This window comes from Sus scrofa, chromosome 5 (genome assembly GCF_000003025.6).
Source record: "Sus scrofa isolate TJ Tabasco breed Duroc chromosome 5, Sscrofa11.1, whole genome shotgun sequence".
Taxonomy (NCBI): Eukaryota; Metazoa; Chordata; class Mammalia; order Artiodactyla; family Suidae; genus Sus; species Sus scrofa.
In genome coordinates this window covers 17,659,263-17,673,793 of record NC_010447.5, presented here as the reverse complement: position 1 = coordinate 17,673,793, position 14,531 = coordinate 17,659,263, and the positions used below count along the sequence as shown (strand labels likewise).

General features: G+C 51.3%; 1 protein-coding gene across 1 annotated transcript; it reads right to left on the bottom strand.

The window, feature by feature from the left end:
• On the bottom strand, positions 352-13,574 carry LOC100525573 (keratin, type II cuticular Hb5-like). Its single transcript, XM_013984607.2, is given in 9 exon segments — positions 352-524; positions 1,509-1,540; positions 5,416-5,636; positions 7,002-7,127; positions 7,368-7,532; positions 8,724-8,819; positions 9,727-9,787; positions 11,197-11,405; positions 13,152-13,574. Coding segments are annotated over 9 exon segments (1,485 nt in total). The 3' UTR covers positions 352-372.

Sequence of the window (14,531 nt, the reverse complement as noted above, 5' to 3'; positions counted from 1 at the left end):
AACCCACACACTGCCATCCCCTACCCGGGTCCCTGACCTGAGGGCCTGGTGTGCAATCAGCACTCAGTAAATGTCTGCTGACCTGAAGTTAGTTGGGGAAGAAAATGACTATGCAATTTGCTTCAAAAAGCCTTCACATCCCTTCCTGGACCACAGGGAGGGGCAGCCCAGTGGAGCTGGCAGGAATGCCAAACCCAGGGTTTGGTCTCAAAGAGTAAATCAGAACCCCAATGAGGACACTGGAGAGTTAGTTCCCAGTAAGGGACCATCACTAAGCTGACATTTGGGCCTAAGCAACCCAAGTTTTCCCCATTCCCCACTTTCCACCCTCACCCCCCGGGAGACCCCATCCATCCAGAGTCCCACCCACCACTATGCAAACTGCACAGATGTTGCACTGGAACAGGCCCCCACTACAGAGGAGGAACAGAGGGCACCACTGCTGATGGACATGCTGCCCAGGCCACGAGGGACCGTGGAACCGGGACCCCCGTAGACCACGCCACCCTGGGAGTGGCTTACACCTGTAAGGAGATGCCAGGTCAGAATACTCTTTCATTCCAGATCATGCGACCCAGAATTCTTTTTAGAACCAGTGACTTAACTCTCTTCATCCACGGAGGGGGCCAGTGACATGAAATCTTTCTAAACTACAGGGAAATCTAGGAGTTCCCATCATGGCTCAGTGGTTAACGCATCCGAGTAGGAGCCATGAGGTTGCGGGTTCGACCCCTGGCCTTGCTCAGTGGGTTAAGGATCTGGCATTGCCGTGAGCTGTGGTGTAGGTTGCAGACACGGCTCGGATCCCACATTGCTGTGGCTGTGGCATAGGCTGGTGGCTACAGCTCCAATTGGACCCCTAGCCTGGGAAACTCCATATGGTGCGGAGCAGCCCTAGAAAAAAAAAGGCAAAAAAACAAAAAACAACAACAAAAAAAAACTACAGGGAAACCTAAAACCACCACCATCTTCTTCCTGAAGGAGTGTGGTTAGCGAGGCGGACACCTAATTCTACGTGACTAATGGTGAAATGTTGAAATCGTTAGGCAAAAACTGATTGATCGCAGTAGAGGAATCTTCTAGAAATATGGTTGCTGGAAAGGTGAGGGAATAGATAGACCTCTAGGCTCAGGTCTGTATACACACTGAATTATTAAAGAGAGAGTTTTAAGAGATGCCTTCAGTGGCCCCATCTGATCACCATATACATCTCATGGTTTTTTCTCATAAAATATTGGACCACTTGAGGAGTACTCTGGGTAGCTGAAAGAGTTGGGTTGCTTTTAGAAGAACCAGTTAGGGGGTCAGAATCTGCCCCTTTAGGCTTCACAGGTGTTCCAGAAGGATCCATGGAGGGGCCGGATGTTTCGGACCATCCATTTCTCTCCATTCCTATCTCCCTGACTCAGTGCCCAGTGGACAGAGGTTCAGTCCCCAGCTAGATGCAACCTGACATGAAGACCCTTGACACCCAAAGAATCATGTCCGCCCCCCATACACAAACTTACAGATGTTGATCGAGCCCACGCCTTCACACAACCTGCAGGGGAGAAGAGAGTGAGTGGTTAGAACCTAGTTCCTCTGCTCCCGGGGCAGGCTTGTTCTTTGTTGGAGACCACGGAACAGCTGGACTCGGCAGAAGACACATACCTATGGACAGAGTTCTAAAGGACAGAGTCTCCTTCAAGACAGGATAAAGGACTTATGTAATAACCATGCTATTCTAGAAACAGCTGCACTACGTCCTAAGGATACCTCCTATGATACCACTAAGAAGATAATCTTATTGCCTATGCCTGTCCCTGCTCACCAATCTTGTCGCCCTCCTTAATCCCACTAATAATAATCTCATCACCTTCCTTAAGGAAAATCATGTGGGCTAAAGCCTAGGCGCCTTTGTTCTGCGGAGCAGAGTGCCTTCTGGTCCCCCACTTTCTCAACGTGAGCATCTTGCGTGTTCTGTTATACTGCACCGTCCCTCTTCCAGGATTCCCTGTTTCCCTGCAGGGCTGGACATGGCAGTTCTCCTCCATCCTGAAGGAGGGGAGGAGAGATGAGGGGCAGGGGCCAGCTGCCTGCCTATCTGCAGATGGCATCGGTGTTAGTACTGCCTCCTGGGATCCCCAAAGGACAGGGCAATGTTAGCCTGCAGGATCCATAAGGCCACAGTGTGCCCTGTTTGCTTCTCAGCCACAGACACTTAGGGTACTAAAAGATAGGGGTGGGTTGGGTGGGATGATGTGGGGTCCTAGAAATTCCAGCAAAGACAAAGAATAGGTGATGGGAGCTCCTGCTGCCTAACTGGACACTGCTGGGTAGGAAGAAGCTTGCTCAGCAACCGAATGGGTCCATGTTTAATCCCGTGGTTTAAATTCTATCTCAGGAGTCCCATTGTGGCTCAGCAGTAAGGTACCCAACCAGTATCCATGAGGACGTGGAATCAATCCATGGCCTTGCTCAGTGGGTTAAGGATCCAGCATTGCTAGGAGCTGTGGTATAGGTCACAGATGTGGCTTGGATCTGGCATTGCTGTGGCTCTAGCATAGGCTGGCAGCTACAGCTCTGATTAGACCCCTAGCCTGGGAACCTCCATATGCCATGGGTTCAGCTCTAAAAAGACCAAATAACAAATAAATGCTATCTCACACATGTGCCCGACTTGACGAATTCAAAGGGAGGCTGGAGGCCTCATGGTTCAGAGCCTAGAAACAGACCACCTTGGCTCAAACCTGTCTGAGCTACCTACTGGGTGACCTTGGGCAAGTCATCTAACTTTTCTGTGCCTCATTTTCTTCAGTTGTAAAATGCGAATGGGCAAAGCCTCCTTGCATTCTCTCACAAGCATCTTATTTTAATAAATCTATGTCTTGCCTATCAAAATAAATAAATAAATAAAATGGGAATGGTGGAGTTCCCACTGTGGCACAGTGGGTTAAGGATCTGGCATGGTCACAGCTGTGGGCTAGGCTGCAGCGGTGGCATAGGTCACAGCTGCGGCTCAGATTCAGTCCCTGGCCCGGGAACTTCCATGGGCCATATGCCGTAGATGTGGCAAAAAAATAAAAATAAAAATAAAACGGAGATGGTAACACCACCTCATAGGACTTTTGCAAATTCTGTGCATAAAAAGCCTGGCGAACAGTAATTCCAAGGTAAGTGTTTGCTGTGAACACTATGGAAACACCTCACAATGATGAGACATTTATTCCAAGATCTTACACTCTCCATAAACTCTCCCAGCTCCCTCGCACCCACCGGTATTTTCTGTTCTATGTCTCTCCCCCCATTTTGCTAACTCCCAGTCCAGTTTCAAAACTTTTCCAGTCCAGCAAAACTCTACTCTCACTCATTTGGCCTGACTCAGAGCTCCTCTCCCCTCCACAGCTTCTCAGGGGAAATATGCTTCTGGCTCACCTTCCTGCCACATGAAGCTGGTTTTGCCACAGCCTCAGAATGGTGCCCTTCTGGAATATTCTAGCCAATTATGGTACCTGTTGAGTCACAATGCTGGCAGCAGCTATCTCCAAGCTGAGTGATTACACCTGCTTTTATTTTCTTATTTTTCTGTATTTTCTGCAACAAGCATGACTTACATAATCCATTTACACATGCCATATGCACGAGGTAAAGGTCATGAAAAGGACAACAGGGAGGGCCCATTGAGGATGCTGGTTCAATCCCTGGCCTCACTCGGTAGGTTAAGGATCTGGTGTTACCATGGGCTGTGGTGCAGGTCGAAGATGTAGCTCAAATTCCGAGGTGCTGTGGCTGTGGTGTAGGCTGGCAGCTGTAGCTCTGAACTTCCATATGCTATGGATACAGCCCTAAAAAGAAAAAAAAAAATGCCACGCAAAAGACAATATACTAAACCACCTTTTCCAACCTCACGCATAGGGAACAATGCATCATTCATTGTATGATTGAGTTATTAACATGCTGGTGACTATTACAGTAATGAAAGGATGCCAAGTGCCTCCCTGCATGCTGGCAAGTGGGTTAAGAGCTTATGGGTGCAAAGGAGAAGACAGTGCTGGTGGCTTATCCAGAGGCCTCAGGAAATGGACAGAAAAGTGTACCATGATTTGTGGTGCAAATCCAGCAGCACAGCCAGCTGCCTTGGGTGCCACTCTTGTCAGATTCTTAACCCTAACCAAGTTAGTAAGGAAACTTTCCGTGGATGGCCACCCTGGCTAGAGAGAGTCTCATTCTGATAATCACCGGTTCCTACTTGCACTTACTACGTCCCAGTAACTCAGTGAATCCTTGCAACAGCCTGAAGTGGTGGGTTCTTTGATTGTCTGTCTCATAGATTAGGACACTGAACCATAGAGGCTCTGAGCTAGAGCTGGGATTTGAACCCAGGTGATCTGGCTCACAGCCCACGATCTTTTTTTTTTTCTTTCTTTTTTTTAGGGCCGCACCCGTGGCATATGGAGGTTCCCAGGCTAGGGGTTGAATTGTGAGCCTACACCACAGCCACAACAACATGGGATTCGAGCCATGTCTGCAACCTACACCATGGCTCACGGCAATGCCAGATCCTTAACCCACCGAGCGAGGCCAGGGATCGAACCCTCATCTTCATGGATACCAGTCAGGTTCTTAACCAGCTGAGCCACGACAAGAACTCCATCATAGCCCATGATCTTAACCTCTATACTCTACTCCCCAGGCTAGCCTGCTCCCCACAATGGGACCCAGCTGGAAGACTGCAATGAGGTGGTACCTCAAGGCGAGAGGCCAAGGCCCCATCCGAGAGGTAAACCCACACTGCAAATCCTCCCTTGCTGACTTCACTTGGCATCGCTTCTTGGCTCAAACTGTCAGTACAGCCTGAAGTGTCCTGTCCCTTTCCTGACCCCTCTGCCCCCCTCAGCAACTCTACCTCCTCCCCTGAGAAGCCCATGACAGCGTCCCTGGGACACTGAACCCCATCACCAGAGGATGGATTCAGGTCTTCCCAGCTGGGCAAGGAGGCTCTACTCGCTGGTCCCGGACACCCGACTCTCTGGGTGGGTAGGAAGCCTTGTCAGCGCATCCCCAATCCAATGGCCTTTCACAAATCTTCTGAATGATTCCAGCTCTCGCAACCCCCTGAGATGTGACCACCAAAACATCCTTTCAACCAGCAGGTCAAGTAGTTGCCTGGGAATGAGCATTAGGAGCTGCGGGAGGTCCCCGTGCAGGAGGGGAAAGCTCCCTGGAACGCCAGCCAGGAGGCTAGGGCCGTTCTTGGATGAGCCCTTCCCTTATCCGGAGCCTCAGCTTCTTCCTATCTGGGAATGGGGAAACGGCTGGTCTCTCTAGGTCTCCAGCGACCTCCCTGTTTGAAAGCTCTCTGCCTGGAGATTCGTCAACAAGGCCCTTGTCTCCCCGGAAGTGGGGATGAGAAGAGGCCCTGAGCCCCGTTCTCACCGTGTCTCCTCGCCCTCCAGGAGTTTGCGGTAAGTAGCGATCTCCACATGCAGGCCCAGCTTGGAGTTCAGCACCTCCTGGTACTCCTTGACCAGGCAGGCCATGTCCTGCCTGGCCTTCTGCAGGGCGGCCTCCAGGTCCGCCAGCTTGCAGTGGGCATCATTGAGGGCGGCCTTGCCCTGCTGCTCTGCCTCGGCCACGTTGGCCTCCAGCTTGCAGCGCTGTGGGGAAGGAGGGGCGGGAAGGAGCTTAAGAAAGATGTGGGCGTGGGAACTCTCATGGGTCTCCCTGACCTGGGTCATCCTAGTTCATCTCCATTCAAAACGGTCCATTGTTAAATGAACCTGGCAGGGAAATCACAGCCATTTAGAGCTTCCTTCTTTTTTTTTTTTTTCTTCTTTTTTTTCTTTTTTAGGGCCGCACTCAGAGCATATGAAAGTTCCCAGGCTAGGGGTCAAATTAGAGCTGCAGCTGCTTGGCCTACACCGCAGCCAGAGCAATGCCAGATCCTTAACCCACTGGGTGGGGTCAGGGATCAAACCGAGTCCTCATGGATACTAGTTGGGTTCGTTACCACTGTTGTAAAACTCAAGTCCATAGTGAGCCTTTAGGGAGAGGAAATATCAGCGCTAGAATAGGGCTACTGCTAATATGAGGTAATTTGTGATATTATCTTCTATTTTTATACTGTTGTGTTTCCAAGGCACTTTCTGTGCCTTGGAAAATATTATCTTATTTGACCTTGACATTACTCTTGATTTTGTCAGAACAGGCATCATTATTCCCATTATGCAGATGAAAAAATTGAGTCTCAGAGAGGCTGTGACTTGCGCTGAGCTACCCAGCTGATGAGTGCCAAGCCCAGGGTTTCAGAGGCCTCTGCCCAGGGTCTCATTCTTTGGCCCACTGAGGTCAGCGTGTAGGGAGAAATGCCTATGACAACACCCCACACACTAAATAGAGCTCCTCCCTCTGTAAGTTCCTTCCGCGTAAGGTACTCCTGCAGCTCAAAAACAAAATAATAATAACAATGGTAATAATAACCCAGTTTTTAAAATGGGCTTAGGACTTGAATAGACATTTCTGCAGAGAAGACATATAAGTGCTAACAGGTATGTGAAAAAAGGTTCAACCTCACGAATTCTCACGGAAATGCACATCAAATTCACAGTGAGCATCCCCAATATTTTATAACTTTACATGGAGCATAATAGATAAAAATTTTGAATCGCTGCATCATACACCTGAAACTAATATAATATTGAAAATCAATATACCTCCATTTTTAGAAAGAGAGAGGCGAGGACAGAGAAAGCAGGAGACAAGCACAACCCTAAACCATATGGTCTAAGGTGTATTTAGGAGAGAGAAACAGTGAAAGGACACGGAGGACAATGAGAGCAGAATTCAAAGGCAGACAGATGAATCTTCTCCCTAAACATCCTGTGCGCTGTTGGTCCTTCAGATGCTGATGGTTAAAATATAAGCCTCTCCTAAGTTAGCAGCAGCCTCTCCTAAGTTAGCAGCAGCCTCTCCAGGCGGGAGGAAAGCAGAAAGCAGACCCGCAGCAGCAGCAGTGCGCTGACCTGCTGCTTGGTGTTCTCCACCTCGGCCGTCAGCCTCTGGATCACACGGGTCAGCTCCTTGATGTCCTCCTTGGTCCTGCGGAGGGTCTCATCCTGCTATGTCACCGTGGCCTTGAACTGCTCACACTGCGGGTTGGGAGACAGACGTGGGGAAACAGCTGATGATCTCGAGGTGGCCGAAGAAGGGGCTGGGATGCAGCTACGCAGAGCCAGCTCCCTGTTCCTCTGGAGAGTCCCGCCTGCTGCCCCTGCTCTGCCCAGACCTCCGCAGCAGCCCCCCTGAGTGCAGGGGTGCATCTCCAGGGGAAGCTCCAGCTTCCCGAGGATCCTCTCTGCCCTGTAGGGCAGCCCGACCCTCCAGCTCACCTTGGTTTGGTACCAGGACTTGGCCTCAGCCTGGCTGCGGCTGGCGACATTGTCATACTGACCCTTGATGTCGGCCACGACCGAGTCCATGCTGAGCTCCCGGCTGTTGTCCATCTTGACCACCACCGACGTGTCAGAGATTTGGGACTGAAGGAGGTAGATTTCCTGTAGGGGACACAAACCAGGGCCTTCCGCTCCAAAGCCCCCTCTGACTCCCAGCTCCGCGGATAATCCAAAAAACAGCCCCAACGCTGAAACTTCAGAAAAGAAGTTAGAAAACTCCTGGCAAGCCAGGACATTTTTTCAAGTGCCGCTTTACTAAAAGGTTAGATTTTGGAGTTCCCATCGTGGCACAGTGGTTAACAAACTCAACTAGTATCCATGAGGAGGCGGGTTCCATTCCTGACTTCACTCAGTGGGTTAAGGATCCAGCATTGCTGTGAGCTGTGGTGTAGGTCACAGACGTGGCTTGGATCTGGCATGGCTGTGGCTGTGGTGTAGGCTGGCAGCTGTAGCTCTGATTCAACCCCTAGCCTGGGAGCTTCCATATGCCACAGATGCGGCCCTAAAAAAGATAAAAATAAAACATAAAAAATAAATTTTTAAATAAAAGGCTAGATTTTGGACCTTGACCTCAAGGCAAGGAATAAGGAGGAATTCCACTAATGCCTGAATCCACAGAGGTAGATTTCTAGGGATAGAGACAAACTGGATCCCTCCACTTGGGGCCTAAACTACCCAGATCAACTGTGACTATCTGCATAAATCTAATGCACCAGATTACAGATAGGTTCAGAGTCCTGGGTTTTCTAATTGCATTTTCACACTACCCAAATTAATAAGATACGATTATTATATCCATAGCAAATCTTCACGTTGTGCTGTGTAGACAGGCAATGAATCACAGTCTTTCGAATATTTTTCATTTGTTTGTTTTGGGGTTTTTTTAATTGAAATATAGTTCATTTACAATGTTGTATTAGTTTTAGGTGTGCAGCAAAGTGATTCAGTTAGACATACATATCTATCTTCTCTTCAGATTCTTTTCCCTTATGGCTTATTCCAAAACACTGAGTGTAGTTCCCCGTGCAATCAGTGGGTCCTTGTTGGTTATGTATATTTCATATATGGTCTCGTGTATATGCTGATCCCCAAAACGAAGGGCATGACCCATTTCCATTTTGAAAGGAGACCTGAACCAGAGAAGAACCTCCTCTGGTCCCAAAAGGAAAGAATGTTAAGGCCCTAGAAGAATAAGGAAGGTAAAACTTTTCCTCGAACCAGGCAGAAAAACCAAGAAACCCCCCCTCGTCCCCTCCCCCACCTGCTCCTCCGGAGATGGACAGGGACACTCACCTCATCATGGAGGGACCGCAGGAAGCCCATCTCCTCCTTCAGCGCCTCCACGTTGGCCTCCAGGTCAGCCTTGCGCAGGTAGGCGCAGTCGATGTCCTGAAGGGGACACACAGGAGAGCAGGGCACAGGGACGTTCAGTGCCCCTGGACCTCTGCACTCTGTAGGGAACCTTGAAGCCATCCCCCAGCCCCCCACTCTCCCATCACATAAACTTCAGTGGGACCCCTCGATGGAATAGGAAGTGGAGAGAAGCCTGACCCCTTCTCTCTAGCTCCTCGAGAATTGGGGATCCTGCAGGAGCAAGGAGCCTTAGCACGACAGCCCGAGGTGTCAGGCTGCTGCCACCAAGCCCACAGAGCACGACCACGTGGTGGCTGCAGAGCCAGGGGTGCACGTCCCCAGCAGGTGGTCCTTGGCACCCAGATCTGGCACCACCCAACACTCATGCAGCTGACTCTCCTGCCTGAGGCCAAGGTCACACCTCTTCTGGCAGATTTTCTACCAGCCCTCTCTCTGCTCCGTGGTTGCTAACAAATAAGGCATCTGGTCAGCATGTTATGTACAAAGAGCATGGACATCCTGAAGCCACAGGGAAACCATCAGCAGATTTTCCCTCTGGTGTTTTCATCTGTATTTGCACTGAATGAGGCCACAGCTCATCCAGTCACTAGCAAGTCAACACCTCCCAATCTGGGAGGCAATGTCCTCAGGAGAGTGAAAATGATTTGAAAGTGACCTTTTCAGCTAATCAGGGAGTTTGCAAAAAGCCACACAGCAGCATGATGAGGTCCCTTCTTCGGAAGCCTCCATCAGCCTAGTCTGGGTTCCTGCACCGGGGCCAAGCTGGCTTTAACAGCCAGACCCACGGGCCAGCCTCCTTTTGCCAGGGGACTGGAGGGCCTGGCTGCCACAACCAGACTATTGTGACCTTGGCAAGATGCCCAGCCTCAGAGCATCCAGCATCCAAGATGTAATTCCTCCCCTTGTGGGAAGAGTCACTCACCTTCTTCAGCACCACAAACTCATTCTCAGCTGCGGCCTTGAGAGCCACCTCTTCTTCATACCTGCAGAGAGAGGGCACAGGTGGAGGTCCCCGGGGATGAGGGCCTTGGGCTGGCCAGGGGAGCCCTAGGTGTTCATGGCTCCCTGGTTCAGCCCTTGACTTTCTGTGTGTCTTCAGAGAAGAGGCTTGGCCTCTCTGGACTTCTGTTTCTCAGCCATAAAGAACCCACTAAAAGGATGCTGGGTACGGAGTCCAGGTGCCTGGTTTCTGGTTCAAACGGAGGCTGATGTCACTGCAAACCCTCAGATGAGGCATTGAATCTCTCTGCATCTCGGATTAAATTGCCTGGTGTGTGATCAGGCACTCAGTAAATATTTGTGGGATGAGCGAAAGACAGATGCTCCGGGGCAGGGGAGTCTTTCGACCCTGAAATTGTACACAAGGGCCAACCCGCCCCATGACGGTCATCCCCCCTCCCCCAACATCCAAGGCCTTGAACTCATGGAAGCCGCCCACAGTGCCCAGACCACTGGGGGCATTTCCACAGCCCTCCTCTAGCAGTCTGGCCTGTTCCCTTGCTCTTATCCTTGGAGCAGCCCTGGCCCAGTCTGACAAGGAAGATCAGAGTTCCCAGAGCACGGTTTTCACAAGTTTTTAATGACAGGGGTAACTGGGGCTGCTATAAAGTCTGAGCCCTGTCATCACCGGCCCTCACACCCCTAGAGCGGGAGACAGACCTTGACACCGGCAAACGGAATTTGTGTCCAAGTTTGCCTTCCCCGAGGGGAAGAGAAAACTCATTGCTGGACCCATCTGGACAGTAAAGCCTGATCTCCCAAGACCAGGATTTCAGTTACTTCCCAGTAAAGTTATCGGGACAGATTATGCCAAAATTACCCTGCACTCTGTCTGTACCTACCAGGTAAAGAAGAGCAAGTTCACAGGGACCCACTGAATCTAAACTAGGTAACAGCCAGACTAGAGATTTACATGGGCCTTTGAATTGCGGAGCCTTGCAGAACAAGATGACTTATCTGCAGAATCAACAAAATTATCCAGGGTCATCAGATGCCTTGAATGGCACGGGCCAGATCATGTTCAAGGTCTCTCTCCCAGCACCTCTCCTTTCCACCCATCCTAGCACTGACTCCCAGCCCAACTGTTCGCCATTCTCCTGCTTCCTTTGTTCCTCTCTCTCCATCTCTGGGTCAGGTTGTGCCCTGGATGGTGTGACCCACCTCTCCCACGTTGGGAGCTCTTCTTCCCTGAAAATCTTTGCCCAGTTGCCAGGATAGGGCTGCAAGAGCTGGAAGCTAAAGCAAAGATACAGCAGACCGATAAAGCAGTACCACCTACTAGGTAGCCTGGAATGACCCTGACTTTCAGCCATTTCCACCTCCAGGAAAGTTGTGTGAGCCCAGTCAAGACCCACCCCACATCTATAACCACTTCCAGCCCAGCCACACTCACTTCTTCTTGTAGCCCTCCAGCACCTCCTGCACGTGGTTGAGCTCGGAGGCCAGCCTCCCGCTGTCAGCCTCCACGCACTCGGCCTCCCGCCTTAGCGTCTCAATGTAGCCATTGAACAGCAGCTCCAGGTTGCTCTTGCAGCACTTTCGGTTCTGGTAGAACTGCCACTTGGTCTCCAGCAGCTTATTCTGCTGCTCAAGAAAGCGCACCTGCCACCCAGGGTGGGAGAAAGAGACTCAGGGGCAGCCCCCGGAGGGGCCAGGTCCCCCAGAGCTCTCTCTGCCCTTGGGGATGGCCCCTGATCTTCAGATCCCATGACCTTCCCCCAGAGGCCACATTATTTGGCAAAGTCAGAAAGGGCAGGTCACAATTGTTCCCCAAGGAACTACCAACATCACCCCATCCCTTCTCCCAGGAAGAGCATGCAATTTATTTGTGATTAATTTATGCTGTACGGAATGACTTAACATCTGATCCTGCGAAAATATCCCAGACCACGTGGGGTAGGCCCAAAAATGGACCCTCGAGGATGCCCATAGCCCAGTCCCTGGAACCTATGAAAATGTCACATTACATGGCAAAAAGGACATTTTATTGCCTTTTTTTTTTTTTTTGCAGGTGGATCTGAAAATCAGAGTGTATCCTGAAAAATTAAGGTGGCCCCAAGGAAATCACATGGGCCTTTTAAAGCTGACAAGAAAAGGAGAAGACTGAAAGAAATGCTTAGGAGAAGGAGGCAGAGGAGAGATCCGAACCACGAGAAGCTCTGGACCTCCATCACCTTTGAAGATAGAGACCAGGCCATGAGTCTAGGAACATGATGGCCCCTAGAAGCTGAGACAAACCTTCAGCAGCCAGCCAGGGAAGGAGCAGGGACCCGGGTCACCCAGGCACACGGACCTCAGTTCTGCCCAAAGCCTGACCCCTGAAAGTCTTCCCCAGGGCTTCCAGAAGAAAATGCAGCCCTGCTGACATCTTGATTTTGGCTTCATGAGGTAATAAATTTGTGTGAATTTAGGCTGCTAAATTTGTGAACTTTTATGGCAGCGATGAAAAAAGGCAGCCCCTGTGACTCTGCCTCGCTCTGACCATAGACGGGCAATCTTGCAACATCAGAGAAGTACAGTTCAATGGCACCTCCATGGCTCTCCTCCTTAAGTCTCTCAAGTCACTGTCTTTTTTTTTTTTTTTTTTTTTTTTTTTTTTTGCTTTTTGCTTTTTAGGGCTGCATTTGCAGCATAGAGATGTTCCCGGGCTAGGGGTCGAATCAGAGCTGCAGCTGCCAGCCTACACCACAGCACAGCAACGCCAGATTCGAGCTGCATCTGTGACCGACACCGAAGCTTGCAGCAACACCAGATCCTTTACCCACGGAGGGAGACCAGGGAGCAATTCTTTATCCGCATGGATACTAGTCGGGTTCTGAACCTGCTGAGCCACCACACAAACACCTCAACTCTCTATCTTTCATCTGTGTAAGTGTTGAGTCAGGGAAGGTATTTGGGCCTGAAGTCCTGGAAATTCTCAGCCTCCTCCAAAGTCTCTCAACCAGGATGGAAGAAGAAGGGAGCTTCTGGCTCCCCTGCGTCCTGGCTCCCCTGCCCACACTGAGAATGGCACCATCTCCTCTAGGAGAGGGTCGGACACCAGCCTAAGCAGAGATACCCAGGCCGCCTACCCCCTTACTGGGTGATGGCTGAGATCCAGAAGATGGGGCCACAGACACACACTGAGCACCAGAAAGTGTTTCTGGTTCCATTGGGTGTTTCACATCCAGGACTGCATTGGAGTCTCTAGGCAACATTTGAAAATCAAGACCCTGATTCAGGGTCCGTGTGCTCGGGGCTAATCAACAGCAGGGCAGGATTCCAAGTGTTGGACCTCAGTCCATCACTGGGTTCCAAGGCCCTTACGTTTCCTAAGCCACAGCCCCAGGAAACAACCCAGACACCCACCTCGTCAATGAAGGCAGCGAACCTGTTGTTGAGACACTTGATCTGCTCCTTCTCCTCCTGCTTCATACACTGGGCATTGGGGTCGATCTCCAGGTTGAGGGGTGTGAGGAGGCCCTCAATGATGGACACAGTGGTGATGCAGGGCGGGCTGGGGCCACCAAGGCCCCCTGCCCGGTAGCCAAAGCTACCCCCGCTGCAGAGAGGCCATGCACAACTCACTGCGATCCGTGGGGACCCCAGTGCACACAGGCTCTGGCTGCTGAAGCCCTCGAGACGCCTGTAGCCAGGGCCACCTGGACTGCCCCTGCAGAAGGCCAGGCCACCAGCAAAGCTGTGAGCCTCAGGCTTGGGTATGACAGCCGAGCAAGAGCTAAAGTTCCTGACCCCATGGCCGGAGCTGATGTGACAGGAACGGCTCGCCATGCCTCTGCTCAGCAGGCCAGTGTGGGGGACCAGGATGGGGACGCGGGGAGGACGGAAGGACAGCAGGTCCCATGCTGGAGACCACACGTGCTCCTGCCTTTTATCAGGCAGACGACAGGCCTCCCGACAACATAAAAGGCAAGAGAGTTATTAAGGCCATTTACGAGCGTGGGAATCTCCCGCTAGGCAGACCCAGAGGAAAGCTGGAACTTGCCTCCTTTAATAGGCGTATCAGGGAGACCCTGTGTCACAATAAACCTGCCCCTGCCTTTCAACCTCACAGGTCTAGACACATCTAGAAGCCCCCAATTCCCCTCCAGCCCGGCGAGCAGACCTGAGCTCATTATCCCACACAGGCAAGAGGAGACTTGGGCCGGCACCTTCCTGAGACTCCAAGGGTCCCGTGTCCCACGAAGGTCCCTGGGCAGCCCGTCCTTCCAGGCAGAGCCCAGGACTCCTGGTGCATCCCTCAGGATGACCAGTGGACACCTTCAAGCCTTTCCCCATTGCTGCTGAAGGTTCTGGCATCATACTCACTGCTGGCTGGCCCGCCATTCTTCCCTTCCAACAGCAGAAGGAAGGTGATCACAGGGTCACGCAAGTCACTCACTGCACAGTGTCATCCCGTCTTATAGTAGAGTTATCGGAGCCAGTAGTGCCCCCTTGATTCAGAAATCGTGCCTTATCTGCTTTTATAGCCTCACGGGAATCAGCACATACCAGGTCCTCAGGAAGCTCTGCTTGCATTGAATGGACTGGACACCAGAGGGCATGGCCAATAGGAGCTTCTCCATCCAGTCCCTGGACGACAATTGACCCTCCACACTGTGCCAGGCCCGGGAGCCAGCCTGGAGGAGGTGCCTTCATTCTCGGGCAAGAGCTAAAGTCCCACCAGAGCAAGATCCAGATCCAGATACTGAGGGAAAGGAGGGGGGTGGACAGAGGTGACCTTGAGGA